General features: G+C 41.9%; 1 protein-coding gene across 2 annotated transcripts; it reads left to right on the top strand.

The window, feature by feature from the left end:
• Positions 1-206: 206 nt before the first annotated feature.
• ap3d1 (adaptor related protein complex 3 subunit delta 1) lies at positions 207-27,297 on the top strand. Of its 2 annotated transcripts, XM_070831748.1 has the most exons (33): positions 207-509; positions 3,473-3,568; positions 4,441-4,521; positions 4,874-4,954; positions 5,064-5,171; positions 5,272-5,401; positions 6,194-6,333; positions 6,801-6,874; positions 7,016-7,065; positions 7,287-7,336; positions 7,780-7,828; positions 10,165-10,310; positions 10,738-10,886; positions 11,011-11,241; positions 11,953-12,184; positions 12,349-12,494; positions 12,661-12,802; positions 13,223-13,294; positions 13,463-13,538; positions 13,799-13,998; positions 14,421-14,494; positions 16,539-16,707; positions 16,953-17,099; positions 17,529-17,582; positions 19,347-19,463; positions 19,732-19,887; positions 20,315-20,362; positions 21,405-21,594; positions 21,813-21,901; positions 23,304-23,389; positions 23,678-23,799; positions 24,149-24,228; positions 24,379-27,297. In XM_070831748.1, the coding sequence occupies exons 1-33, from the start codon at positions 414-416 to the stop codon at positions 24,472-24,474; spliced, it is 3,777 nt and encodes a 1,258-aa protein (XP_070687849.1). In that variant the 5' UTR covers positions 207-413; the 3' UTR covers positions 24,475-27,297. The 2 variants fall into 2 exon arrangements, with proteins under 2 accessions (XP_070687849.1, XP_070687850.1); XM_070831749.1 differs by lacking the exon at positions 17,529-17,582.
• Positions 27,298-27,802: the final 505 nt, after the last annotated feature.

Genomic DNA, 27,802 nt, shown 5'->3' with positions numbered 1-27,802 from the left:
AAATAATATGAGGAATTATCCCACAAACCTTCAGACTGACGGTGCCTTTTTCAATTTAATAATGTGTTCAAATTTGAAGCGTCATAAATCCGTTTACTAGTCCAAACGGGGGACTGGACCTTTAATTCCTCTGATTCCCACATGAGAATCTCGCATAATAATACTCAAGTCAGCTGACTTCAGACGCCATTTTGTCAGCCATTTCCTACACTGATCCATTGCCAGCGTCTCTGCACAGCACAGGACGCCCCGTCTGGCCTCAGCTTCATCTGCCCGGGCTTGGTAAACAGCAGCGGATCCTGCACGCACGGTCCCGGGTGGATGAGAGACAGTCCGGGTCGGTCGGCACCCTCTAAGACCTCTGGAAGGCTCTTGGTCCCGCAGGACAGAAGCGGTACAAGTCACAGACAGTCATGGCTTTAAAGATTGTCAAAGGGAGCATCGATCGGATGTTCGATAAAAATCTTCAGGATTTAGTACGTGGCATTAGGAATCACAAGGAAGATGAGGTAAAACGACCAGTGAGAAAACACTGTCACCTGCTACATTTTTAACCTCACATTCATTGACGTGTTTACCACCTATTGCCATGACCGTTATCACTGACCAGCTAGCTAACGTTAGTAGCTAACGCTAGGTAAATTAACGTTAACGTTAGCATTAGCATTAGGTAGGTTGGCCAGCTAACGTTAGCTCAGTCATCCCACCCGCTAGCTAACAGCCACTCCAAACACTCATTTTCAGAGGGTGGTGCAGCCGAATGAATGCTCATGTAATGTTTGCTAAATATGTTTGCTTGGGGATGCACGCTGGTGTTAACTTTGTTGTTTCGTTACATGTCAGGTTTCAAGCAAGGAGGCTTATTGGAGAGTTGTTAGTGACAGCTAGCTAACCTCGATAAACTGACAGCCAGTTAGAGGAAGCGGCTTCATAGATTATCTCAGTTTACCAGAGGCTACTGCTAATGTTGATATCTCTACTCCTACCATTTAGCAATTACTGCATTAACGTTATCAATTAGTGGCCTGTTATGACTGATTCATTTTGGCAGAAGTATCTAGAGGTCTGTTGTCCGTCCAGTCACTTAATTGACTGGATTGCTGAATGGATGATGTGATGCTGTGGTCACGTGGACGTTATGTGAAGCAGGCCAAGCTGGTTCACTTAAAAATCATGTCTTATATAAATCATGTGAAAGAGTCAGGCAGCCTCTTGAGCATCCCGTCAGTGATTGAAGGTGATGTCATCCCTGTCGCTGATCTGTGGGTTATAACAGGCTCATCACAGCACCAGACCTCAGTGGGAGTGGGAGTGGGGTGGGATGGGCCATTAGAGGGCACTGTTTGGGACAGCCACCTTTCCATCCATCACTTCTGTGTTGGCTGTGTCTAACCTTGTTCCTGCTGTAAAAATAACATGACATGTAGTTAGATTGGGTGGGTATATAAGGCAGTGTCCCTGGGTGATTGTTGCCCAGACTAGAGCTGCGGTGCTGTGCACACCTGTCTCAAGCTGTAGGTCAGGTGTGAAATTTAGAGGTATCGTGTCTGACCTGAGGGCAGCTTTTTGGATTTGATTTCTTTCTCAGCATGGCAGATTTTGTCCTGCTTACTATCATCAGAAAACCAATGTACCAGCAGGGGCTACATCAGCAAATCAAATCTGTTTTATACCTATTTTGTTTGGATATTATTTCTATATCTGTGCCTGAATGTTTTTGGACATGAAAATCAAGCACTTAGATCAGCTATGGCGTTTGAGGCCATCAAAGCTTGATCTCTTGATTCAATGTATGGGCTAAGCTGTTCGCTGGTGGTAACCTTACACGGGCAGCCTAGATAAGGTGGTGGTTGCCCAGTCAACAGTGGACAGTTTGCTAAAATATTAATACACTCTGTGTGTGTGTGTGTGTGTGTGTGTGTGTGTGTGTGTGTGTGTGTGTGCGCGCGAATGCCCACTTGAGTGTGTGTTGACTTTTTCCTGGCCAGCTCACAGTTTCTCATACACTGTTTGTTTTTCACGTGTGTGCCGAGTCTTTGCACGGTCCATTCATTCACTCTCCCTCCCACGCCTTTGGAACAGCCGGCATATTGAAGAAAGGTGTGAGGATGTCTTAAGTGTAATCCTTTGACAGGAGAAGAGGCCTTTTTTTAGGCCTATTTCTATTTGGCCTTTGTTTTTCTTATAAAAACTTAAACACTTGTTAGCTCCAGCTAACACTGAGCCCCCTCATGCTTTGCTTGGAGAGTTCAGGCCTTTATCTCCAGCTCAGTCTGCATTGGTGGCTGAAAGATTGTCTTTGTTGGCCCTTTGACAACTATTTAAGTTATTTCATTGGATTCTGAATTGGCTTTTGAATATGAGTGTGATGGAGAAGCACTGTGTGTGTTTGTGTGTGTGTGTCTGGTGATCCTGTGTAGATTCCCTGCCTGTCTGCCTGCCCTCCAGCCCTGTTAGCCACAGGAACAGCAGCAGCTCAGCTCAGCCCCCACCTCCTCCTCCTCCTCCTCCTCCTTGTCACTGTGCTGTCTCATGACTGCACACACATGACCAGCACACACTCACACTCTTCAGAGCTATATGTGTATGTGTTTGTTTTGCAAGATTGCTCTTCTCAGCGATAGTTGAGTTGACTGATTGCACTAGCCAGAGGTCTGACTGAGCTTGTCTGGTCTGCTGAATGAAATGTGCCTTCTGCTCTAATTCAGAAAATCTAGTGTATAATACCAGGAGTCATAGGAGCTGCTATTTTTTTCACTCATTCATTCAGGCAAGAGATTCCTGGAAGCACTCAGTTGTTAAAATACTTTAGAGGATGGGTGAGCTGTTGAGCCCCCCGCATTATGTTATGACTTGCATAAAACCACCTGTGTGATTAAAGTGATACAGTTTAATCTTTAGCTCATGATTAATATTTTGTGCTCTGTAAGCATGAGCAGTTTACTCAGACCTGAGCTCTTTGAACGTTTGTTTAAGTTTGTTCCAGTCATCGGGCCATGCATGAAGAAAATCTCATTTAATGTGTCGGTAATGGCCACCAGGGAAGGAAATGTTCTTAGTCTACAAATGCAGGTGCCACATTTACACAGTATCTTGGAGCATGGCTTAAAAGTATGTAATTTAGTCATCAGACTGTGGAAGTTGTCATGCACAAGTCATCACTATGATGACTTTAGACTTCTTAACTTTTAATCAGATGCCAATGACTTGTGACTTTAGTTTGACTTATGACTTAAAGCCGAGTGGATTCCAGAGTGGAATAATTTCAGCAGCATTTTAAGAGTGAAGCCTGCAGTAGGAATTCATAAAGTTTAGGTTTAGTTCCACCTCTGCTGGTTGGTGTCTTGGACAGCCACAATAGACAAACCACCCGCTTGTTCCTGGGGCCTGGTAGCAGCCCCTCACTCCGGATATCAGTCCTCCTAATCTGATCTGGTGTCTGTTGTTTGTCCTCTCCTTTGTCTGCCCTCAGGCCAAGTACATCTCCACATGTATCGATGAGATCAAACAGGAGCTCAAGCAGGACAACATCGCTGTCAAAGCCAATGCTGTGTGCAAGCTCACCTACGTAAGATCTCTCGACACCCTCCACTGATTCACTGATTCTGTCACTTCTACTTGATACGTAGGCACTGACACACACACACACACACACACACACACACACACACACACACACACACACACACACACACACACACACACACACAGATGCAACCATTGTGTGACTCTCAGTGTAAACCCACCTGTGGGTCTTTTGATCGATGCTTTAGGACAAAACGTACTAAAATAATGCCAGAGTTCTTTATTCCTGTAGAATTAGCCAAGTAATCAATTCAGCCATAAGCATGTGGTTTGTTATATGACCCCAAAAGAAGGTAAGAAATATAGTCTTGTATATATTCGTTCTGTGTTAACTTAAATTCATTCAAAACATTTAAGCCAGCTAGGGAAGATTTATTTATTTTTTTTTAACAGACACTGAATTAGGTGTCTACCAATATGCTCAGGCAGTTTCATACCTATGTTGTGTTGACACAATGGGGGGGAAAAAACTGTCTGGCTGAGATAATCGTAGAAGGGCGCCGTACACAGATTTGGTTCTTTGTATATCATCTTTTCTATTCAAACAACATCACGCTGAATCAAAGCCCATTGTTTCAGCTCAAAGCTTCATCAGGGGGCAAATAGGGGCGACTGGTTAGAAACCAGTACAAGGTTGCTTGCGCATGTTTAGTTTTATAGGCTGAAGATTACTCACAACACAATTCAATAGCCAGCAGCCAGTTGCATTGAAATCAGTATACAATTTCTGTTTAAATGAAACCTCTCATTCATTCATTTAGCCCCTGCACTATAGGAGCAGTTCAGAGCCCCTCTCCTCCTTTTATTCACCGACATCTCTCACTGTCTCTGTCTCTTTTCTTTTCGGTGATACAGCTTCAGATGCTGGGCTATGATGTCAGCTGGGCTGCTTTCAACATCGTTGAAGTCATGAGCTCCTCCAAGTTCACATACAAGGTATGATTGGCATATAAAGAAGGGTACTTGAAAAGCAGATGCCAGAACACTTTTTGGGTTAATGGTATGATGTTGTGACCGGGGTGTTCGCAAAGTGGAGTTTTACCAGGAAGTTATTGCTGCGATGCGAACAGTCTCATTCTGTAGCGCTGAAGTTAACTTCTCCACATAGATACTCACCTAAAAATAGTACATTGAATAATCACAGCGGATTCTTATGGACCGTGTTGGTAAATCTCCATGGAACTGCTGCAGGTTGATGAATGTTTGTAATGATAACATTGTACTGAAATGGTTCCAGTTAAAATGCAGCACAGTATGTAATTCTTTCTGCTTGCTTCTCTTCCTACAGAGGATTGGCTACCTGGCGGCCTCACAGTGCTTTCACGAGAGCACTGATGTCATCATGCTGACAACCAATCAGATCCGAAAGGTCAGTGTCCTTTTTGTTCTGTGCCTTCCCTGAATATCTTTTGACGTTATTTTTCTCAGCCAAACTTTTTTTTTTTCTTATGGACTATTTTTGCCCTTTTGTCTTCCAGGATCTCAGCAGTCCCAACCAGTATGACACTGGTGTTGCCCTCACTGGCCTCTCTTGTTTTGTGACCCCTGACTTGGCTCGTGACCTAGCCAATGACATCATGACACTGGTGAGTCCTGGGGAATATGTCAAGAGGGTTACCAACAAGGATTATAGATGGCTTATAAGATGATGACAGTCTCTACTTTCTTTACCTTTTCCCACTCCAGATGTCCCACACTAAACCCTACATCAGAAAGAAAGCAGTGCTTATCATGTACAAGGTGTTTCTGAAGTACCCAGAGTCCCTGCGCCCCGCTTTCCCCAGGCTCAAGGAGAAACTGGAGGACCCAGACCCAGGTATCAGGAGAGACCCCACATTGAGCCTGATATTCAGGAAGTGTGTATGTTGCAGTTAACTGTTTTAAAAATTGTTAGTTTCAATCCTGGTTGTGTCTCTTCATTTGGACCAAATGTGTCTTTTCTCATTCGAGGTAGCTAAATGTTAGACTCAGCCGACACTCCTGGGGACAGGCGTTCTCTGTCACCTGAACCCTATGAATTATTGAGCAGCGAAGAATATGAGATTAAGGAAGGCGCATTTGTGATCCTGCCAGGGCTGCCAAGGAATATTCAACAACTCACAGGCTCTATTTCTGTTGCACAGACAAAAGGATATCTCAGGACATTTATCTGACATCTAACCAGGACTGTGACAGTGGTGTCACACTTATTTATTGGATCAGTCAGTGAGCCAAGATTTACTGGTTTGAGATTCAGAATGGGCTTTGTTGTGAAAGCTACTTGCAACAGTTATCAAAAGGATATTTCAAATGTGACGTAAGGTGAAAAGAAATGTACCCTCTTTCATCTACACTCTTTCACATTTTAAATGTTCGTTATTTGTCATTGCACAAGACATGGCTGCATATTTCAATGTAATAAATGCATCCAATTATGATATTTTACCACTTTGACCTATGTTATACTGCTACATTATTGCACATTATTCTTTTTTAAGCCATACTTACTTCACCCTTACCGAATAAACAAACAGATCAGTCTTTATATGTTAGTCATGTTTACATAATGTTTTTTACTTTTGTTTTCAGATCATCTTTGTTCCTGACTAATGCACCTTCTCCTCTTTAGGTGTCCAATCTGCAGCAGTAAACGTCATCTGTGAGCTGGCACGGAGAAATCCTAAGAACTACCTGTCTCTGGCCCCTCTCTTCTTCAAACTCATGACTTCCTCTACTAATAACTGGGTTCTCATTAAGATCATCAAGCTGGTAAGTGAACAGGATGCAAGGAACTGCTTTTGTTTTTACCAATTTCAATCTACCATGCTCTTTAATTACCATGGACAAACAGAAACACACTATATACTGTGCACCACCAAGCCACGGTTTTGTTATGATTTCAGTATTGCACCAATCATACAGGTTAAATCCATCATAAAAGAGGAATTGATACTAGTTTGTCCACCAGCATTAGCCTCAGTTTACCTAAAGGCAATGAAGTCTCATGGCACGTTGGGCTTCATAGCAAGTTGTATTCATATGAAAAGAACCACCTTTTTTTAAAGCAACAGCTCAGTTGTAAGTCTGTTCAAGCTCATTTTCACAATAGAACTGCTTGAATCCATCAGTAATTATGAACGGATAGGACTATATCGACAGTAGATTTAAATTTAGAAACATTCTGGTGTGAGAGATAAGCTACTGAATGTCATGGCACTGTCGTGTTTGTTTTACAGTTTGGTGCACTCACACCACTGGAGCCACGGTTGGGGAAGAAGCTGATCGAGCCTCTGACAAACCTAATCCACAGGTGAGGTGAAATCCCTCAATTTTTTTTTTTTTTTTTTGTACAGCTGATGAAAGCAGTTTGATTTGACTAGTATATCAATAATAATCTGCTCCGTCTCTCCCTTTTTTCCTCTGTTTCTTTCACCATCCTCCTCTCTCACAGTACCTCTGCAATGTCTCTGCTGTATGAATGTGTCAACACTGTGATTGCAGGTCAGTACTGGCATTCTGTGCACAATGCTGTGGTCTCTGTTTTAGCTTTGTGTGTTTGGTTAACACTGCAAGAATTCCTAATATGAATGTGTTTATTGAAGTTTTGTAACAAGTTGTTGTCCTTACTTTGACTAAATCTGCATCTTGAAACGTTTTTGTTTCTTCTCAGAAAATCTTTAGTTGACAGTCAGATCTAAATGCTTCTCTCTCCCACATTGCAGTGTTGATTTCCTTGTCCTCTGGGATGCCGAACCACAGTGCTAGCATCCAGGTAAGCCTCTGAGGTCCACTCCTCCATCTGCACTTTCATGTGGTTAGATGTTGATCATAATCCTTTCCAATCCTGTTGAACCACTATGCATGCTTTCACCAGTTTCTTTCTGTTCACAAGACTGTGTGCCCAAACATATTTTAAGTAGAGACACAGCAACTGTCAGACAGGTTAGCAGGACTCACAAAGCTGTTTTTTTTTTCTTGCCTTCAGTCCTTGTGACTGTTAGTAATGCATGAAAAAAAAAATGTTTTCACCTTCGAGTATAGATCCCATTTCCTCCATTTTTTTGTTTGTCTCATCCATGTATCTTAAAGTGTGCTCATGTGGTAAGACTGAAGGTTTAAAGTGATGTTAATGGCTCTCCCCCTCTCCCCACCCCGCTTCTCCCTTGCTCTCTACATCTCCCTCCCTCTCTCTTTCTCTCTCTCTCTCTCTTTCAGCTCTGTGTGCAGAAACTGCGAATCCTGATAGAAGACTCGGACCAGAACTGTGAGCCCTCTGTCAATGCCTGCAGTGTGTCATTTTCTCATTGTCTGCGTGTTTCTGACTATGGAACAGTCCACCCTTTTAGACAACAATAATGTAGACCCCCTGACTCTGGATAACTCGAACATAACTCTCAATGAGTTGGCCAAGTCACATCCACTCCTTTCACACAGAAAGCCTGTGAATGGACAAAAGTGAACAACTTTTTTTTTCTCTGGTTGCTTCTATCTGAAAGGGGTTACTCTCAAACTCTCTTGGTTTTACAAATACACTCCCAGTTGGAGCTGAACATACTGCATCCAGCCAGTCGAGTTATCTAGACACCCATACATAGATAGCTGTGTGGAGTAGACTATAGACCTCTGATGTTAATAGAGCAGACTCTGAACCTGTGGTTTTGGGTTTTGTTTATCCTGTCACCACAACTTCAGTCATGCTGTAGGTATAACAGAAAGTAAATAAGAAGGGGCAATACTGGAAGTCTATCATTCAGACATTTTATGCAAGCAGATATACAAAAACTAGTGCAGATTGCTTGGACACTGGTATTACTGCTTGCATCTCTCTCTTGAGAGCTGTTCATCCAAATAACCTCACACTGGACACTACACTTCCTTGAGTCTTGAGCAATAACTTGCCATGACATAGTGGCGTCTCCCAGCAATGCCAGAAAATACACAACATTTGGGTGCAAAAGCTTATAAAAATTATTTGTGGCCTCAATGAAATGAAAGCCCCATTTAATGTCTATGGATAGCCTCACATTTTACATACTTTACTCAATACGGCAACCTTAGATGTTGTCTGGGACCAGGCTATTTCCAGGAACAAAAGCGTTCATTCCAAAAGTTGCATTGCCTATGTTTGAAATGTTAGGTTTGCTACAGTGTAATATTCCTAGTCTCTCCGGTTTCTTTCCTCATCTGTTGCTGATGCAACAGCAAGTAACGAGTGCGAACTGTACCCAGCATGATGTACCCTTTTAATAGGGGTCCGCTATCAATACAATACACAGTGTGTGTTTCTGGCAGTACTAATGAATATGTTCCGTACATCTCAAGAGCTCACACTCGACATTGCACTTCCTCAGGTGCTCGGCAATGCACCTGCCATCAGTGTGACGTCAGTTGGATGTACAGTTGTCAAGAAAGTTGAAAGATGGACAGACGGAGGCTCCTTCTGTTTTAGTTGGATATAAATAAGTAACTACCTATTAACTTGGTTGGCAAACCTGCAATATTGTGTTTAAGGCATTAGATGCATTGCAGTCAACTAAAATAGGAAAATCAATTACTATTAAGTCACATTTTAGATGCATTTTGTGTTGCAAATGCCAGATGCATTAGATTTATTTCACCCCTTCATTGATTACACTTAACAAAATTTAAAAAATGTTTTTTACAAACCAGAATAAGCCTGGAAAGGCATCTATTGAAGGCAGTTGTGTAGTAAACAATCTTTGAAATGTTTGCTTTGTCCAGCTCACATTTCATTACTCTATTACGCCTTTCTCACTGATGGAAAGTTGCATTTCACTGAACTGCTGCTGTCACTTTTCTATAGCAGAGGTAGATTCAGAGGCCCGGGTCATTCCTACTATACATTCACTGCAGTGACCAGCCTCACGTCACGCCAAGGTCACTACCACACACAGAAGGCTTTTCACCATTATTGATCAAAGAACCTGAGAGGCATTTGTCTCTGCCAGATCAGATGATCGACAGAAGGTCATGATTCAGCAGAAAGCTGCCCGGGATACGAGGAAGGATAAAGCAAAACAAAACTACTGTGTCCAGCTTGTGTGTCGTCCCGCGTGTATGTGTTTGTGTGTCCCTTCCATCATTCTGTATGTTTTGTGTTCTTACTTCTTTCTAATATTTAGTTTGTGCCATTTCCATATGATTTTCCATAGATGATTCCATATGAGATAACACCGCAGTAATTTGCTCATATTGTATTCACATGTAAATATTTCCTATATACACTCCTTGGCTTCATAGAGTTACTAGAGAGTAGTATAAACTGACATATTTCAACAACTAGTCCTCTTTTCTCTGGAAACCATAGATCTTCAAAAGTAATACTTTGTCGTCAACCAGTTATTGTGTTTGTTGCGTAACTGCAGCCACAATCAAGTAAGGATAGTCAAGTTTAAAGATGATAGGAACTTGAATAATTTTATAACAACCAACATTTTTGGTGCAGAGAATAATGTCAGATGATAAAAGCTAGAGGTAAATACACCTTTACATGATAGGGTACAGAGAGCTAAAAGTGCATCCTTGCCTGTTTTTTAAATACACTGAGGCCACATGTGTTAATTTGTTTCTTGTTTGTAGTGAAGTACTTGGGCCTGCTGGCCATGTCAAAGATCCTGAAAACCCACCCTAAGTCAGTGCAGTCTCATAAAGACCTCATCCTCCAATGTCTGGATGACAAAGATGAATCCATCCGACTCAGAGCTCTGGACCTGCTCTATGGCATGGTATGAAACAAAGGCATTTGTGCTTTATTCATCAGTCTGTTTACAACTTTTTTCAATTAAGTCCCAGTTTAAGTAATGTCACCTCAGATTTCAAAAAATTACCTCCATTCTTTGCATTTACCAGTGGCTATGGCAAAAGGTGTTGTTGGCTGCCCTGCTGAGTTCATGTGCCACATGATTTACTTCACCAGGCACCATAGGTTTTGTAATGAAATGGCTCAGTTGCTGGCCAAAGTAGCTAATAGATGGCGTGGAAACTTCTGCAGGTGGCGTTGATTTCATTGTGTGATTTATTTGCTATACAAGATATTATGCAGTCAATTGTGCTATTTTAATTTTAAAGCGGTTTTGAGGACACGCTGTCTCTTTCCGTCACAGAAGAACAAATTTAATTTGATCGTTGTTGAACTGGTGTCTGCTCTCCCAGGTATCCAAAAAGAACTTGATGGAAATTGTAAAGAAGCTGATGCTGCATGTGGACAAAGCAGAAGGAACCACCTACAGAGATGAACTGCTCACCAAGATCATCGACATCTGCAGCCAGAGCAACTACCAGTACATCACCAACTTTGAATGGTCAGTCTTGCAGGCACACCAGCATCCTCTTATTCTTCTCCCCAAATTTTGTTAACTTTATTCGAGGTCATTTTCCACTCAGCGGCACGATTTTCAATTGCATCTCCTTGTATCTGCTTGACAGGTACATCAGTATCCTGGTGGAGCTGACCCGATTAGAGGGCACACGGCATGGCCACCTCATTGCGTCTCAGATGCTGGATGTGGCTATTCGGGTCAAAGCCATCCGGGTCTTTGCTGTAGCCCAGATGGCCACTCTGCTGGACAATGCTCACCTGTTGACAGGCAACATGCAGCGAAAGGGCATCTGTGAAGTGTTGTACGCTGCAGCGTGGATCTGCGGAGAATTCTCAGAGTACGTTTATTCATTTATTTTTCTTTTGGATTCAAACTGATGTAAGGCGACAGAAGTAAAAAGAGGACATGAGAAGGGAGTGAAACCACTCTTAAACACACAATTATTTGTCATCTTTTCACTATATAGAAGGTAAATCTAAAGTAATTCAGCAATCCTGCTTAAATATTGCATGACTCTTTCATGGCAATAAGATATCCCATAACCCTGTAACAATGAATCCATACGTAAATGACTGACAGCTTGGTTCACATGCTGTGCTCCTTACCTCTATGTTTGCTCCCTCTTTTATCATCCAAGTACAAGCTAGTGCAGCCCTGGCAGCCAAACCTGATTGACAGTTGACAGAATATTTCATTTTCTTTACACACACAGCAATGCTAACCTGTCACTCCAAATTAGACTCAGTGACACTTGTGTTATCCTTTTACCTGTCAAAAGTAACATCTTCTATTTCAAAATTTAAATAATAGGGCTCCCATTGGTATTAAAGTGTCTGGTATTTTCAAATGTGTGGGTTATTTCAGTGGGTTGAGGCATTTTCAAACCTCTTTGACACACTTTCTAAGTAACATATCAATATTCATCAGGAATAACTGAAAGGAAACAATCATGAAATATTTATCAGCGCCATGCTGGAACTTGCACCAGTATTGTGATTCAGTGTAGTTTTCAGTCAGGCCTGTCTTTTAATCCACCTCCTCTGCTTAGACACCTGGAGAACCCAATGCAGACGCTAGAGGCCATGCTGCGGCCTAAGGTGGCCACCCTACCAGGCCACATCCAGGCAGTGTATGTGCAGAATGCAGCCAAGCTGTTTGCCACCGTGCTGAAGAGCCTGGAGGGGAACACGGAGAGCACAGCAGCACAGGAAACCAGCCAGCTCATGATAGACAGGCTGCCGCTGTTTGTCCAGAGCGCCAACCTGGAGGTGCAGGAGAGGGTAAGACGGAGAAATACCTTGAAGTCACAATTGGTTTTCTTTTGTCCAAACCATGACAGACATGCTTTGAGTCTGCTCTTTCACATTACGTACCTCACAAGTTACCCACTATGTACAAATTTGGCAAACCTTCACTTTAGCCTCACTTTTGGTTATCTCCTCAGGCATCTTGCATCCTGCAGCTGGTCAAGTACATCCAGAAACTGCAACAGAAGGACGTAGAAGTAGCAGATGAAGTCACAGCTCTGTTTGCTGGAGAGCTCAACCCTGTGGCTCCCAAGGCACAGAAGAAAGTGCCTGTTCCTGAAGGGTGAGTTGGCTCGGTACACAAGGAGCACACACATTAAGACAGTTATCAAAATTGCATGAATGCATAGTTTGGCCTGAATCTAAACTCCATGCACTTGCATATACCGTTGTGGTCTGCGAGCAAGATGGGCTGAAACTTTAATGCGCACATATGTCCCTGTGTGTAGTCTGGACTTGGATGCCTGGATCAACGAACCTCCATCTGAGAGCGAGTCCGAGGACGAGCAGCCGAAGGCTATTTTTACCAAGGAGGAGACCAAACACTCCCGTCCCCGTCACACAGAGGTGGATGAGAAGGAGCTGGCGAGGGTAAGGCGGTTCATGGGTGTAGCCCTGCTGAACTGAGCAAGGAATGTTGTTTTATGAGTAGCATAAATGTACAGTGTTGTGTATAAAAAGATGTATCACTTTTTAACGTTTGAAGTCTTTATGAATGAGAAGAACCTTTTTAATTGTTTTAGTTTTATTAATGACAATTATCTTCTTGTATGCACTTGTGTGTTTCAATGCTAGTTTATGCGTGTTGTTTTTTTTTTTTTGTTGACTCTATGAAAAAAATTTATTTAACCACTTGTAGCTGTTAGTAGTCAAGACATTCAAATAAGGTAAAAATGTTCAACTGTGAATCTATCTTCCTGTGTAGTTCCTATCTCATCCTGTTGCTGAGGTAGATTGTGCCTTCATTGATAAATTCGTGCAACTGTTTTTTTTTTTTTTCCTCACCCCCAGAGGAGAGAAGCCAGAAAGCAGGAGCAAGCCAACAACCCGTTCTACATCAAGGCTTCCCCGTCCTCTCAAAAGGTGTGCTTGCCCAGACATCACTAGGCTGTGATCTGCTTGATCCCCGACTTTTATAAGGAATAACAATATACCAAATAAATGTAGTTGGACTTGTGTGTGTGAAATGTATACACTAACAAATAGCGTATGGTAAGCGCAGTGGTTTACATGAATGTCTCCTCTGTGTAGGTGTACCAGGAAGCCCCTGGAGTGGAGCACATCCCAGTCGTGCAGATTGACCTCAGTGTGCCTCTCAAAGTCCCAGGTGGGACACACTTTTCTAACACTACCACAAGGCTCTCGTTTGACACTCACACCTTTCAAAATTATACCAAAATCAAAAAGCCTTACTTTACTGCCATTGCACTAGACGTAATGCTTTCATATAATAAAGACAGTATCGTGGTTGAAGTTCAACATAATGCAATTTTTTTGTTTCTCTGTATCTGTTCTCATGTTTTCTGCTGTTTTTTTTTTTTCTTTTTTTCGTTTTGTATAATTGTCAAATTACTATCTGTCCCACAGGTCTGCCTATGTCTGACCAGTATGTGAAACTGGAGGAGGAGCGTCGGCAAAAAGAGAGAGCAGAGAAGAAGAAGAAGGAGAAGAAAAAGAGGAAAGAAAAGCGCAGCGGACGAGGGAAGAAACACGATTCGGGCCCAGAGAGCGAGGAGGACATCACACCTGCACACATGGTTGACATTGTTACCGAGGAGATGCCAGAGGTACGCCTGAGCCATGTAAACATCACCATGAGTTTGAAGGGAAACACTAGAACTAATATATTATGATATATGCCAAAGCCAGAAAGAATGGGAATTGGATTTGAAACTCGATTTGAATTGACAGGCATCATGACTCACTGTGAAAAGATGAAAGATGTTTTTGTCATTAAGTTCTAATGCAGTTTACTCTGACCTTATTATTGACACAATAATTCAAACTGAGAAGCTGTAGGAATGTAGACGTACATTTCTCTCAGAATTAAATGCCCTAATTGCTTATTTAATTGGATACTCGGGTCTGAGACAACAGAGACTGGAAGTCAATGTCTTAATAGATGTCTTCACATTTTGTGTTGTGGATATAGATTTATTTAGAAAGTTATTAACTCTGTTTTATTGATTTCACCTTCTCATTGCTTCAGAATGCCTTACCCAGTGATGATGATGACAAAGACCCCAATGACCCTCATAAAGCCCTGGACATCGACCTGGACAAGTGAGTTCATACTATGTAGATCAGACCCTCATATAGATTTAACTATTGATTTATCTACATAGTTTTAAAGTTGCTGAAACCCACCAATTACATATCTGACTAAGCTAATCAACCAGTCATTGAAACGTTGGATTTTTAGTCCAAATTTAGAGCAGAGGAACGTTGGAAGTTTTTTTTATTGGATATTTTCTGAGACTGATTATTTCAGCATTTACTCCTGACCCTCCCGGCCACAGTGTCACATCCGATGTGACTGGGCCCTTTCTCTCCATTCACTCCTTCTCATGGCGTTCTGCTTTCTGCTTCCTCTTTTCTATGCCTGCACACACCCATTACTGCCCCTTTGTGTGGGCAGCTTGTTGGAAACCGCTGGGCGCAGGTGAGTAGCACCACAGCCGCAGGACCGGGGCTCCGGTTGTACTTGGATTGCCTTGCCGACTTTCTCTTTCTCTTAATAGCTATCTTGCTCCTCTCACTAACATAGCTGTCCTTTCTTTCCTCATTTGGAGTTTGCAGTACCTGCTTCCTCTTTTTGCTCTTTTTCCCTGTATTTTCAATATGCATAGTTCAAGTATAATATACAGTATCCCTTTTCTCTTACCCTGCTTCTTTTTTCATTTTTTTTTTTTTTACTTTTATAAGTCTGATAATACCAGCAGCATACCACTCAGTTTCTAAACAAACTGCTCTGTCATTTTTAAAACAGGAAGAATTCTCTTAAAAGAAGACATCTCTTTGATAGAGTTACATAGTTTCATAGTAATAAGATAACTTTTATCTGGCTGCTGCTGCTGATGTTCTCAGGACTTAATCTGTCCTCCTGAAAGGGCCTCCCAAAAGCATATTGGCACTTGTTTTTCTTGTAAAAGATAATCTGCATTAATATGCTTTTAGGAAACCTGTCCCAGGGGTCAGGTACTGCAGTTCTTTTGCTCACCTTTCTCAGATCCTCCTCAGTTGAGTTCAGTAGACATGCCATGCCTCCAAATTCTCACTAGCTGATTTTTAAGTGGACACTCCTCGCCTACCCTTGATGGAAATAACAAGCACATGTGCCCATAGACCAGTGCTATGATTTTAATAGTATGAGGTTAAACTTGTGTTAGACTAAGAAATAAAGAGTAATAGAGATTGTGCAGAATTTATTGTCAACGTCTGGGGGAAACAATCTGTTGTACATATATTTATATGCCATAGCTTTCTTTTAGTGTAAGCTGACCTCAGTAGCAGTGACTCTGTTATATTTTTAATGTTGTTTGACAGTTAGATGACTGAGAGCTTTTATTTTGTTAGTGTTACAACAGGCCGCTGCTGCTGTCAGTCTCTGGTCAGTCTCAGGGTTTGTCCGATGTTTCTTTAATGTCAAACATCAAACTTAGAACAACCATAGAAACAGCTGCAAGTGGTAGAGATTATTGTCATGCATATAGGCAAGAACAGTCAGCAAGAAGTTTTACTTCAGAAAAGGATTATAACAATGCAAAGCTAACCAACTGAATCAGAGACTTTTTATTTTTAGAAATTGACAAATAAAAAGGGGAAATGCATCTTGACAACTAAATAAAGCTAAACTGGAAATAGACAGATTCAAGCACCCAGGTTAGGGCTGACGGATATCAGCATGTCTGTACAGAGGATAACCAGCAGGGGGCTGCAGTGCCTGTCATTACTGATTTAAAGGGTCAGGCTAGGAGAAATAAACTTGGCGTCTCTCATTAGTTCAATATGGAGGAATTTATTGGTGTAGTTCATTGCTGTCTGGGGATTTCTAGTGCTTCTAGCTCTGCCAGAGGAATGGCTTACCTTAGTGCTTTGAATGAGACCTGGCTGCGGCACAGTGCAGAATGCGTGCCTGAATACAGTGGATTGCTGCACCTTACAAACATTTTTCACATTTTCTAACAGGTTAATTCTAACTAGAAAAATAAGGTTCAAAGATATTTTTTCAAATGATGGCATTAACTCCAGGTGGACTGTGATCATCCCACAAGCCCTCATTCCAAACAAAGTCTAAATGTGCACCTGTGCATCTTTGTTTGTCCAGGCCACTTGCAGACAGTGAGAAGCTACCAGTCAGGTCACACCGTGCAGCAGAGGCTGCAAAAAGCCCAGCAGAGGATGAAGACGCTGAAAGCGCTGCTTCACAGGAGCCCAAGAAGAAAAGCAGCAAAGAGAAGAGAGAGAAGAAGAAGGATAAAGAGAGGGATAGGAAGGTGAGGATAAAATGGCTTTTTTTATCAACAAGATTATGCTCCCCTCCTCTCAGAAAACCCGCCCGCCTCATTCTGTCTAACTGATGAAACTGCTTCTTAAAACCAGTAAGTCAGATTTATGGAGCTGTTTGGGCGAGGGGAAAACAACACGGAGCTGTCAACCATTGTGACATGATGAATCACTGGTTGTGGTTCTCAACCTTATTGTGACACTGAGCTGAATTTATTCCCTTGTTGGTCTGCAGAAGAGCAAAGAAGAAAAGAAGAAGAAGAAACACAAACATGAAGAAAAGGGGGAGGATCTTCTCGGGGGTCAGGCTGAAGAGCCAGTGGTCCAATCAGAAGAAACCAGTGAGGTGGCTGCACCTCCGCCCACCTCCACCAGTGCGGAGGTATGTCCTTACAAAAGGGTGGAGTTAGGCTGTTTCCTACCTAGCAACAGAGATTATATCTAAGATCTGGTTGAACCAGAATTCTGATTAAAATCAACAATCAAATGGAAAATTCATGATGAAAAATGGCCTAAGAATATATCTTATGTAGTCTACAATTGCTGCTAAAGGTTACATGCAAAGTGATATCTTTGATCATTTTCATTGACTCAACACTTCCATTGCTTCTTCCCAGCCTGTCTTTCAATCAGCTTTAGTGATCAAGTATCAGTTTCCTCGTAGCTGACTGTGCAGTCTCTTGCCAAATACTTGATTTATTCATGAAATAGAACAGTGTAATCTCTGTATCCATTTTCATGAATAGTAGAAAGATACAGAACCTGTTTGGCCCTCACCTCCTCGCCCTCCTCTCCCTCCCCCCTCTTCTAGGTTTCGGATCTGGATTTCTGGCTCTCAAACGCTCCAGTGCCCTCTAACAGCCAGGTTGAGTCTCCCCCCTCCCCTCCCCCTTTCGCTCTCTCTCTCTCTCTCTCTCTCTCTCTCTCTCTCTCTCTAGTTTATACATTTGTTTCTCATATCTCCCATGTTTTATTGATCTACCTCATACATTGGTATTTTCCATACACTGTCCCCCTATTGACTCTTGGATCAGTTTCACATTTTCTAAACATCACCTTTTTCATTTTTGACACAACTTCCTCTCTTTCACAGGTCTCATAACCCTTTCCTCTCTCATTCACCAGCCCTCCTTTGTTTTCCAGCATGTGTATATATGTGCCTGTGTACACAGTATGTGTGTATTTGTCTCACAACGCCAGTGGTTCTCTTCCTCAGCTTTTGTTTTGCTCGCTGGGTGTCGTGTTGGTCTTGAGGTCAAAGTAGATGTCGCTGTTGTTGTTATTGTTGTGTTGATGGTGGTGACAAGTAAGCAGAGGTTATTTGAAGTTCCCTGCAATCTGGCCTGGAGTCCGTGCCTTTTGTCTGTTGTCACCACACATGTCCTCTGACTACTTCCTCCATGATCACATGTGAGGTTGTTCTTGTCTTTGTTTAACCTTTTAAGGTGTTACAACTGCACACAAAGAAACAGAAAACATTTTTTACAAAACATCCCCAAAAATTCCTAGAAGTAGGGTAGTGTTAAAGGTACCATGTGGAATTTTTAGCCAGTGGTGGTGCTGTGGAGCAGAGTTTTAGTGTGCGAGTACCTATTTTGGATTACCCAGTCTTACCGCAGATTTCAAGCTATTCTTCTCATCAGCAGTTTGTTTCGGTAACGTGAAGGAACATACAAGTTACAAGAAGCTTTTTGATTAAAGATACTGAATGTAAACAAAACTTTGGTTCACAAGAAAACTTTGCAAAGCACTTTTTAACTTGCTCTGAAGGAATGCTATTATTTACCTTTTTAAATGACAAAAAAAAATGTATGAAAAAAGTTTCAGGTGTTGTAGAAAATCACTTTCTTCATTATTTGAGATCAAGGATTTTTTTACCTGCAGACAGAGCCAGACTAGCTGCTTGGCACTGTCAACTAAGTCAACTAAGCTGACTAAGCTAACTCTCACCAATAAAGTCAAGTAACATATTTTCCAAAATGTCACACTATCCCTTTAACGATACAAGAAAGTATTTGACCTTTAACACAGATGTTAGCACTGACTGTTTTGCACCTTCTGTACCTTCTTCTTTCTTTTTGAGGAATTCTGTTTTTACTCATGTGAGCTGTCAGACCCAAAGTAAAAGCACTGCTGACCTAAAAACATGACCTTTTCTAGTCATGCCTCAACATGTCCATGTGGAAAACTTGTTTTTGTATTGGCTGTCACTGTAGCATAGCAAAATTTGACTTAAAGTAGCATATATGAATGCCGTCGGCAGGATCCTGTAAGGCATGTTCTTTTAATTGGTTTTCTGCAACTAGTATGGCTGGTTAGTACAGTCAATCCAGAAGTCCAAAACAAAGCCACTGCACATGTACAGATACCCACGGACATAACATATTTGTTGTTTTCTCTTTGTGGTTTAGCTCAAAGTCTTGCATGTAATTCTCAAATCAGATGTATGTTTGTGGTGTCATAGAGCTCAGTAGGTTGCAGCTGATCACGAATTACCTTTCTATGAATAATTGAGTAAACTCACTAACGTCATTTATCTCTATCAACACAGAAGTGGCAAACAGTGCTCTATGTGTAACATGCTATGGTTGCTCATTGCTAATGCCTCATTTTTTGTGTGTGTGAACAGGAAGTGGGAACAGTAGCAGCAGCGAAAGCAGCCCCCGTGCCTGAGGCGGCCTCCGGCACGGCACCGGACTCCGAGCCTGATGAGCCCAAAGACACCGAGATGGAGGTGGAGGAGACTGTGAGTCACCACTGATGATGTGATAATTACAAAGTAGGAAGTTTGGCTGCAGTGCTAGAGATTCCAATTCACAGTGACCTGACAGGATGCAACTCGTTGGCAGCTCTTATTCTCACAAGTCTGTGTAAATGATGTACCAGAGACCTGTCAGTTCTTATGCGGTCTCGGGAGGAATGTTTCTAATCATGTTTCCTTCCCAGTTTAGTTTTCAAACTATGGCATTTCTAATAAAATGTCTCCACCTTCCCTGTGGGTTTTCATTGTTAAGAAGTCCTCCAAACACAAGAAGAAGAAGCAGAAAAAGGAGAAGGAAGAGAAGGAGAAGAAAAAGAAGAAGAAGCATCATCACCATCATCATCACAGTGATGGAGGTGGAGAGGAGTCGGTGCAGAATGGTACTGTGGAGGAGGAAGAGCCTTTGCCGGTCAGTGTTCGTCAACATAGCATTTTTTAATTTTATGCATCGATACAGTAAAAGGAAACATTTTTATGACTGGGCCCATGTGGTGATTGTCCCTTCAATGCAAGAAATAATGATTTCTAATTTAGTAAAGTGAAAAGTAAAGTATTGTTGCTGTTGGGGAGACAAGTCACTGACCTCAAAGCCACAAATAACTTGATACTGCCTAAAGGTTGTATAATTTATCATAATTTTTTATCTGTACCTTTCGAACTCCACTGTTTACACCCTCTGGCCTCTGCAGACACACACACACACACACACACACACACACACACAGACAGCCTTTCTTGTTATGCATCAACTAGGAAGATCCAGCTCCTGTTGCCTAGTTAGCATACAGAGTGACAGAGAGTGCCTTGGTCTGACCCGAACTCTTCTCTCGTTTCAGCCCATGTCCAATTACTGCCTGCTGGCTGAGAACTCCTACATCAAGATGGTGAGTGATGGTGCTGCTGAAGGAGGGACTTTTTACCAACATTAAATAGTTTTGTCCGCATATGGCTTCATTTTAGTCATAACATAAGTCATAAGTCATAACAACATTTAATTCGCTAATTTAATTTCTAAAGCCAGGTTCACATGTGTCTGACAGGGCCTCTGACACATGAATGTGTCAGACATTATCAGATTGTATTGGGCGTTCTTTATCTACTTAATCATATTTAGATGCTTCTATTCACTTTATAATATAAAGGGATGATGAAAGGCACTAGGCATGAGGTTGATTGGTATATTACAAGATATGCTTTTGTCTGGTTACTTGAAAGGCAAAATGTATTTGATCATCTGATGGACTGCATGTGATTTTTGCCCTTAATTCAACTCTGCTGTTGTATCCTGGTGCATCGCTGCAATAATGAGTCAGATGTTATAACCAATAAGATCTGGGTTGCATTAAAACTGAATTAACCCTAACACTGGGCAAGTTCCCACCATTCTACTGCACATCTGCATGGATGAATGAGCAAATGATCATGCTTAGCGTTCATGCTTACTTGTATCAATGTGAACATTATCCAAAACAACAGTAGCTGTAAAAACAGTGTATGCAGACATCTCCTTTTCTCTCCCTCTCTTTTAAAGATGATGGAGGATGCTGATCAGGTACTGGTTAAAGTTCTGTCATTGACAGAATATTATTCAAAGTCTTCACTAGATGTGTTTCTCTCTCCGTTTTTGCTGCTGTTCAGACTTTGAAGCCTCTGAGGTGGACTACATTGATGTTTCTGTAGCAGTGTTGCATCAGTTCCTAAGAATGATTCTGTCCCTGTGATTTCCTCCTGGTTTCATATGATGCGTGCTTTGGTGTTGGGTTTATGAGCCAGATTGGCTGTTTGCTGTTTGCCTTCTCGTTGCTTAGCTTTTTTTATACAAGGGACGCAGGTTTAGACAGCTTCAGTTTGAATAGTTCCTGGTGCAAATAGAAAATGATTTTTATTATTAGATATTCATTGTTAAATCTTTTTCCTCTCACTAAGGTGTATGACATCCAAGGAAACCTGCAGGACGGCAGTCAGGTGGTGGTCTCTGTTATATTTGAAAACAAGTGTGACAGCTTCCTCAAGTCCATGGAGTTCAACGTCCTGGATTCTCTCAACTCCAAGCTCCAGAGGCCAGAGGGGTCAGGTCCACATGATGGCCTTACCGTCCCCTTCCAACTGCCACCTGGTCAGTGGTAATCTGCAAAATACATCTCTTTGATAGAAAACTTGTATTATGCGTGTCGTCAATGTATAAATCATTGCAATGCAAAACTTGAGTTATCGAATATCAGGTTATCAAAGCAGCATTGTATTAACCACACAGAGATTTCAGATCTGTTTCAAACCTCACTTTGGGAAGTTTTGTTAAGTCTTTGACCGTGAACTTTTCTCTTGTTGCTTCAGGGGTGTCCAATGAGGCACGCTTTGTCTTCACCGTGCAGAGCATCGTAATGCCACAGAAACTGAAAGGAACCCTCACCTTTATAGTAAAGGTCAGTAGGAAAACACTCACTCACCCACAAACACGCACCAAAACAAACACAATTCATAGTTTCTATTTGTGTGATTTTGGTATAAAATTTGAAATCAATGTTGTAGGGTTAGATTTATTAGTGCAGTTGTTCCCATTTTGTTGATTCCTCTTATGTGTTAAAAACACTTTGGGGGCAGTAGGGTGGTGCCATAGTGTAGAAGCTGGTGTACTTCACTGAGACGAGGAGTCCTCACCCGCTCTTGGTATCATTTTGGTGACTGACTCATCACAGAGATCTCTCTACAGGACGCTTTCCTTCGTGGGTAGATAACTGAGTCATCCAGATGATAGACTGCTGACAATTTGACACAACGAATATGACTGAACAAGAACAACAAAGCTTATCAAAGTCAAGTCAAATCAGTTTTATATATGTATCCCTACATTACAAATCAAAAATTGCCTCAAGGGGCTTCGCAATCTGCACAGCAAATAGCATCATTTATCCTTAGATCCTCGGCTCGAATGAGGAACGGTTCCTCCAGTCCTCACTTCCTTTGAGTCTAGATAGAGACATAAACCACAGCTTGACTGGTTGGTGAAGGTACACAACCGCGAGGCAGTAATTCTGGTTTGCTTCTTCGAGGCTGGTTAAACATTAATCAGGACCTGTTGTCAAAGCAGCAGGTCCTCAGGCCCAAACCTGCGTGTGCAGGCTTATTGACAGTTAGCCGCATCATTAGCAAAATGTTTTAGACTGAACCTCACACAGTAAGTAACCTTCAAATACATATGGCTTGTTTTTCTTAGATTTACTGTAAGAGTGTTGATTGTAATATGATTTTAAGATAAGATAACAGAGACTTTATTTATCCCACACTGGGGAAATTCACTTGTTACAGCAGCAGAGAGTTAAGAGACTGAAAAGGTGCAGAAACAAAGTATCAGTGACAGAAGTAGATGAGAACAGATAGAAAAAAATCACTGTGCTCTTTTTGTGTGATTATCACGGTTCAATTTTTGTAATGAAGACAAAATTATCAATGCAGGATCCCACCTAGAATAAGACTTGTGTCCATGAATCTGTTGTCCCAGTGCATGGTTGGAGGGTCGACCTGCACTCACCCAGTCAAAGCAATGCTGATCACATTCTTAACTCTTAACTCATTTTGCCTTTATTTCGAAATAAAAGTATAATGTTGCTCAAGATGTTTTTCAAGTCCAAGGGGAACAAATCAATCCCCACGCTGCTTTCCAAATGAGCTGGACAGGATTATTTTAGCCTGATAACAGCAGGTTAGCCTGAATTAGTTAAGACAAGTTTGGAGAACAGGGCCCTGGTCTGCAGGCCGAAAGGGATTCAATCAACTCTTACTTTGTTATTGATTATCTGCATTTGTTGTTGTGTTGTGTTGCCGCAGAATGAGGAATCCTCCACTCATGAGAAACTGGATTTCAAACTGCACTTTACCTGCACCTCCTACCTAATCACTACTCCTTGCTACAGGTTGGTGTATTAATTTTCCATCTGAAACACTGTCCCCAAAAATACATTCTTTGGAGGGATCAATCAGCCGGTTACATTTTTATATTTTCTGTGTAATGTTGAGAATTTATGATTGATGGTGGCATTAAAAGTCAGTATGTCACCAAAAACCTTACGATTTATCGTCTTGGGACCATGATTGTCTGCAGTAAGTTTAAAGTTTGCGATTAGTACTCGAGTTGTTTTCGCTCTTTGTCATGTTTTCGTCGAAACTGAGAATTGACTTTCTTTTGTTTTTGTTTTTGCCAGTGATGCATTTGCAAAGCTGCTGGAGTCGGGCGACCTGAAGGGCAGCTCTGTCAGACTGGAGGGAGTCAACATGCCCTTCCACCACCTACTGGCCAGGATCTGCTTCCACCACCATTTCTCTGGTACATGCACACCAGACCACGTACTGTGTGTCTCCAATGACAGACTTTTGTTGTTAAGCATCATGGTACTAGATTGCTTGGGTGTTCCACATACAGGATTCAACAATACAGTGTTTGTCAGGAGTTTGTGACCATTATGGTTAAGTATGTGAAAGGGAATTTAGTATGTTTCTGTGATGGTAGCGCTCACTCGCAGCATGTGATTGTGGTGATCATGTAAGCCCCACCCATGTGGTTAACCATGTATTTTAGACTAAGGCTAAGAATAATCTGAATAAGTATCCTGTGATTGCATGCAATTGTTTTGAGTGCTGCTGACACTTGTTTTCTTTTTGTCTTGTTGGAATAGTTGTGGAGAGGATCGACTCCTGTGCCTCCATGTACAGCAGGTCTATCCAGGGTCACCATGTCTGTCTGCTGGTCAAAACTGTGAGTGCAGCACTCAAACTCCTCTCTTATCCTCTGATATTGAGATTTTCATTACCTATCATTATTGTTATTCTTATTATTTGAAAAAGTGGACTTTTAGATTGTGACCTTGATTTTCTTTCTCTCTCTCTCTCTCTGCATCCCACCCAGTCTGGTCAAACGGTGTGCATTGACGCTAAATGTGACGAGCCGACGCTGCTTGGGAATGTGTTGGATGAGATCAAGCAGACCTTCTCTCAGTGCTGATTGTGTCCGACAGCCCCAGGGTGCCCCCCAGCCCCTCCACGCCACCCCCTCCCTCGCTGAAACACAACATAATCATGTTACGAAACACTGCGGCTGGCACTTCCAGTATCGCCCTATTTATTAGTCCTCAGATTCGCAAGATTTCTTTCCCCTTCTTCGTCTTCTTCTTCCTCAGTGTCCCACACTCTGTTGTTCCTCTGCACTCTGAGATCTGTGGTCACTCCCCAACACTCGATGTTGTTTTACAGACTCACCGTGTACATGCACTGTGTTCTCTGCAATGCAATTTCATTTTTACGTCCTGGCCACCCTGTTCCTCCTGACTCTGACTCTATACTGAGCTCCTGTTTCTGGATGCCCAGCGTCCTTTGCTCTTTCCTGTGCACCTCTCCGCCTCCACTGTCGGCAATTCAGTCTGTGACAGTCATGTAATGTAATGTTGACAACTGGACTTTTGCTGTTGATGGTTGAATTGTGTTTTTACTGTTTTGAAGGGTTTCTTTTGTGTCTTTGGTTTGTTTTTGTTTGTTGTTTTTGTCTCTCTTTTTTTTTTTTTCTTGTCTGAAGCCTGTCTGCGCCTTTGTCTCTCCCCCCCTTCTTTCTGCTCACTAAACATCAGTGTGCGTGCTGCTCGTCTGTGTAGGCCTGGAAAATCCATTTGACTGACTGTTTCTCAGATTGGTCCTAGCTGGGGAAAAATGGGGACTGTGACCTTGACCTGGTGCCTGCAGAGGACAAGACGATGAGCAACTACAGTGAGAGCAGTGCAGAGATTAAACCAAAGCTACACATAAGGCATGGGTTTTAAACCTCTTTCAGAGCCGTTTGCCCCACTTGCCTTTTGGCAAGGATCAGAGCAGATCTGCTAGCGTTAGTTCAATAGAATCCTAGTGTGGCACTACGGGTGATTTGTACAGTAGATCAGTGGTTTTGCTCTGTGCCTTAGCCGTGCAGTCTGACCCACTCCAGCGCATCTTGTAGAGCCCCACCTCTCTCCCCAGTATATCTGCTCCCTGATTAAGTGTACTAAGCTGCAGTTTGACCCCCGCAAGAACTTCCAACATATCATTCCTTTTATGAATCAAAGAAGAATTTGAAGACAGAAGGGTGTGAAAATGTGATGCTGGTACCAGAGTAGAAGTGCACAGTGTTATGTGAGATTTCACCACAGGACAGTTTGCAGTCAGGCCAGGGCCACCATTATCAGCCTCTTCCTCCTCAACTCACAGACGGTCTGGTTAGTTGTATAGAAGATGTCATATTATTGTAGAACACAGAAGGATACTGTTATTCTTATGAAACCATTACGGTGCTGACGGTCCTCATTTGTGTCACCACTCAGTCAAGTTAGAGACAGAAGAATCTGGCACAGAGAGCTGCTTGTGTTACATCCCTGACCTGCGTCCTTTCTCTGAAAAAGTCAAAGTCTGTCTGGCTGAGGGGCGACAAAGTTACACCATCAACCAGTCTTTCATTTTAAAACCAGCTCGTCTGCATATCAGGTTGCTGGGGTTGTTCTCTGTAAGCAGAGACTGTTAAGCGGTCGGTGGTTTTAGGTTACCTTTCAATCAGTATTAGGCGACATGGCTACCACTGTACGTCTGTCTGTCCTCACGTGAAATCATGTGAAACTTTTACGCCTGTGCCACTTTGACGTTTGCATCACAGTAGCTGCACCCAGGCTGGCTGACACCCAGCTTGCGTGTACCCAGATAATAAACCTCAATGTTCCTTTTCCCCTCAGAAACTGCCTTGCCATTTTTCTGTGCATTGACATGTCATGATGAACGTGAATGGTCGTTTTTAAAAGACATTGCCTCCTCTTAAAAGTCTCTCAGAGGTACTTGATGTTTTACTTTGTGTCATTCATGTCTGGAGTCACTACCCAGTCCAGCACGACTTAACCTAGTAGTAGCAAGATAAAAACTGACTCGGTAGCGTCTCTGATCATATTTACTGGTAAGGCCCTCTCTTCACATCTGTCTGCTATTGTAGGTAACTATGATAATGATGTCTGTGACCTGAAGGTCAGGTCAGCCATTCCATGAGATCTTCTGTCCAGTAGTAGAGTCTGAATACAGAGGTGATCAGCTGTATTTCAGGAATGTCAATAGAAAATAAGTTTGTATGTATTCCCTGTTCCTTAAAATGACTGATGTTAGGTGAAACTGGAAAAAAAACAACTCCCCTAATCACACATTATCCTAATTCTGATCATTTTTCCGGTGCATAATATTTGATTAAAATTTGTATATTGCATGATTAGGAATGTACACTTTTTATTTTTCCTTTTTTTTCTATTCCATCAACATGCTTACACAAACAAAAACTTTTCATTCCATTTTGTCCTTTTTCTTTATAATTTTTTATTATGAAGTTTACTTGACCATTCTCTATTTTTGATGGTATTGTGTTTTTATCTATTCTAAGTTCAGACAATTAAAAAAAAAACAAAAAAAACGTATCTCTGAATGTTTTAAATTATTAAACACAGGGGAAGGAATGGGGTTCTGTTTGGGCATGGGGCTCCGAATAAAAAGTCGAGTAGAACAGGTTACATGAAGCAGTGTACTGAGAGGCAACCCACTCTGTCTTAATTCTCTATTGGTTCAGTTGTAGTGACTTACTTTTCCAAGTTTGGCTTGTGACATTGAAATATACTCTCATATGACTCGTATGATTTCTGAAAGTCCTGTCTTTTTATTTCTCCATATTCAATTATCAAGCTGTACAATGTAAAATGTTTTAAAGGGGATAACATAAATTATCTACATTACCTTTAAAGAAAGACATCCCAAATTAAAAATAAAGGCTGTAAGAAAATGCCGTAGTCTTTTTTTGTGTGTGTGTTAAAGTGAACCAATAAATACCCACATATGCCAAAATGTTTAATATCTTTTCTGCGTGTATGAGGAAACAACAGATGGATAACAGACTAACGTGTGTGTGTGTGTGTGTGTGTGTGTGTGTGTGTGTGTGTGTGTAAGGTATTATATTTCTATTTTCACAGACTGTTAATGGCACATAAACGTTTTGATCAAAACACAGATGTAGTGCTAGGACTTCAATTCCCAGAAGGCCTTGCGTGACAGCAGCAGTAGTCGAGACCACTTTACTGACTGACAACGAGCGACTGAGTTGACTAAAGTTGAGCTGACAAAGTGGCAGCCTTTAGTCTGACTAGTACATGTATAACTCGTCTCTCTGAACGCTAAGGTCGCTCAGCGGACCTCCTTTTCCGTGTGAGAGCAACACACCCGAAAGATGAGACAAGCAAGCTTTCGTTACCATCACTGTCAAGCTAACGCCTAGAAAACACTTCCGGTGT

The sequence above is a fragment of the Pempheris klunzingeri genome, chromosome 6 (assembly GCF_042242105.1).
Source record: "Pempheris klunzingeri isolate RE-2024b chromosome 6, fPemKlu1.hap1, whole genome shotgun sequence".
Lineage (NCBI taxonomy): Eukaryota > Metazoa > Chordata > Actinopteri > Acropomatiformes > Pempheridae > Pempheris > Pempheris klunzingeri.
Note: the sequence above shows the minus strand (reverse complement) of the source record. Positions and strands in the feature narration are given on the sequence as shown.

What these genes read in the sequence shown, in the direction of transcription:
- ap3d1 (XM_070831748.1), top strand. Translation starts at nt 414, where the DNA reads ATGGCTTTAAAGATTGTCAAAGGGAGCATCGATCGGATGTTCGATAAA. An exon ending in CAACCAATCAGATCCGAAAG is followed by an intron (nt 4,955 to 5,063) that starts GTCAGTGTCCTT and finishes TTTGTCTTCCAG; the next exon opens with GATCTCAGCAGTCCCAACCA. An exon ending in TGGACCTGCTCTATGGCATG is followed by an intron (nt 10,311 to 10,737) that starts GTATGAAACAAA and finishes CTGCTCTCCCAG; the next exon opens with GTATCCAAAAAGAACTTGAT.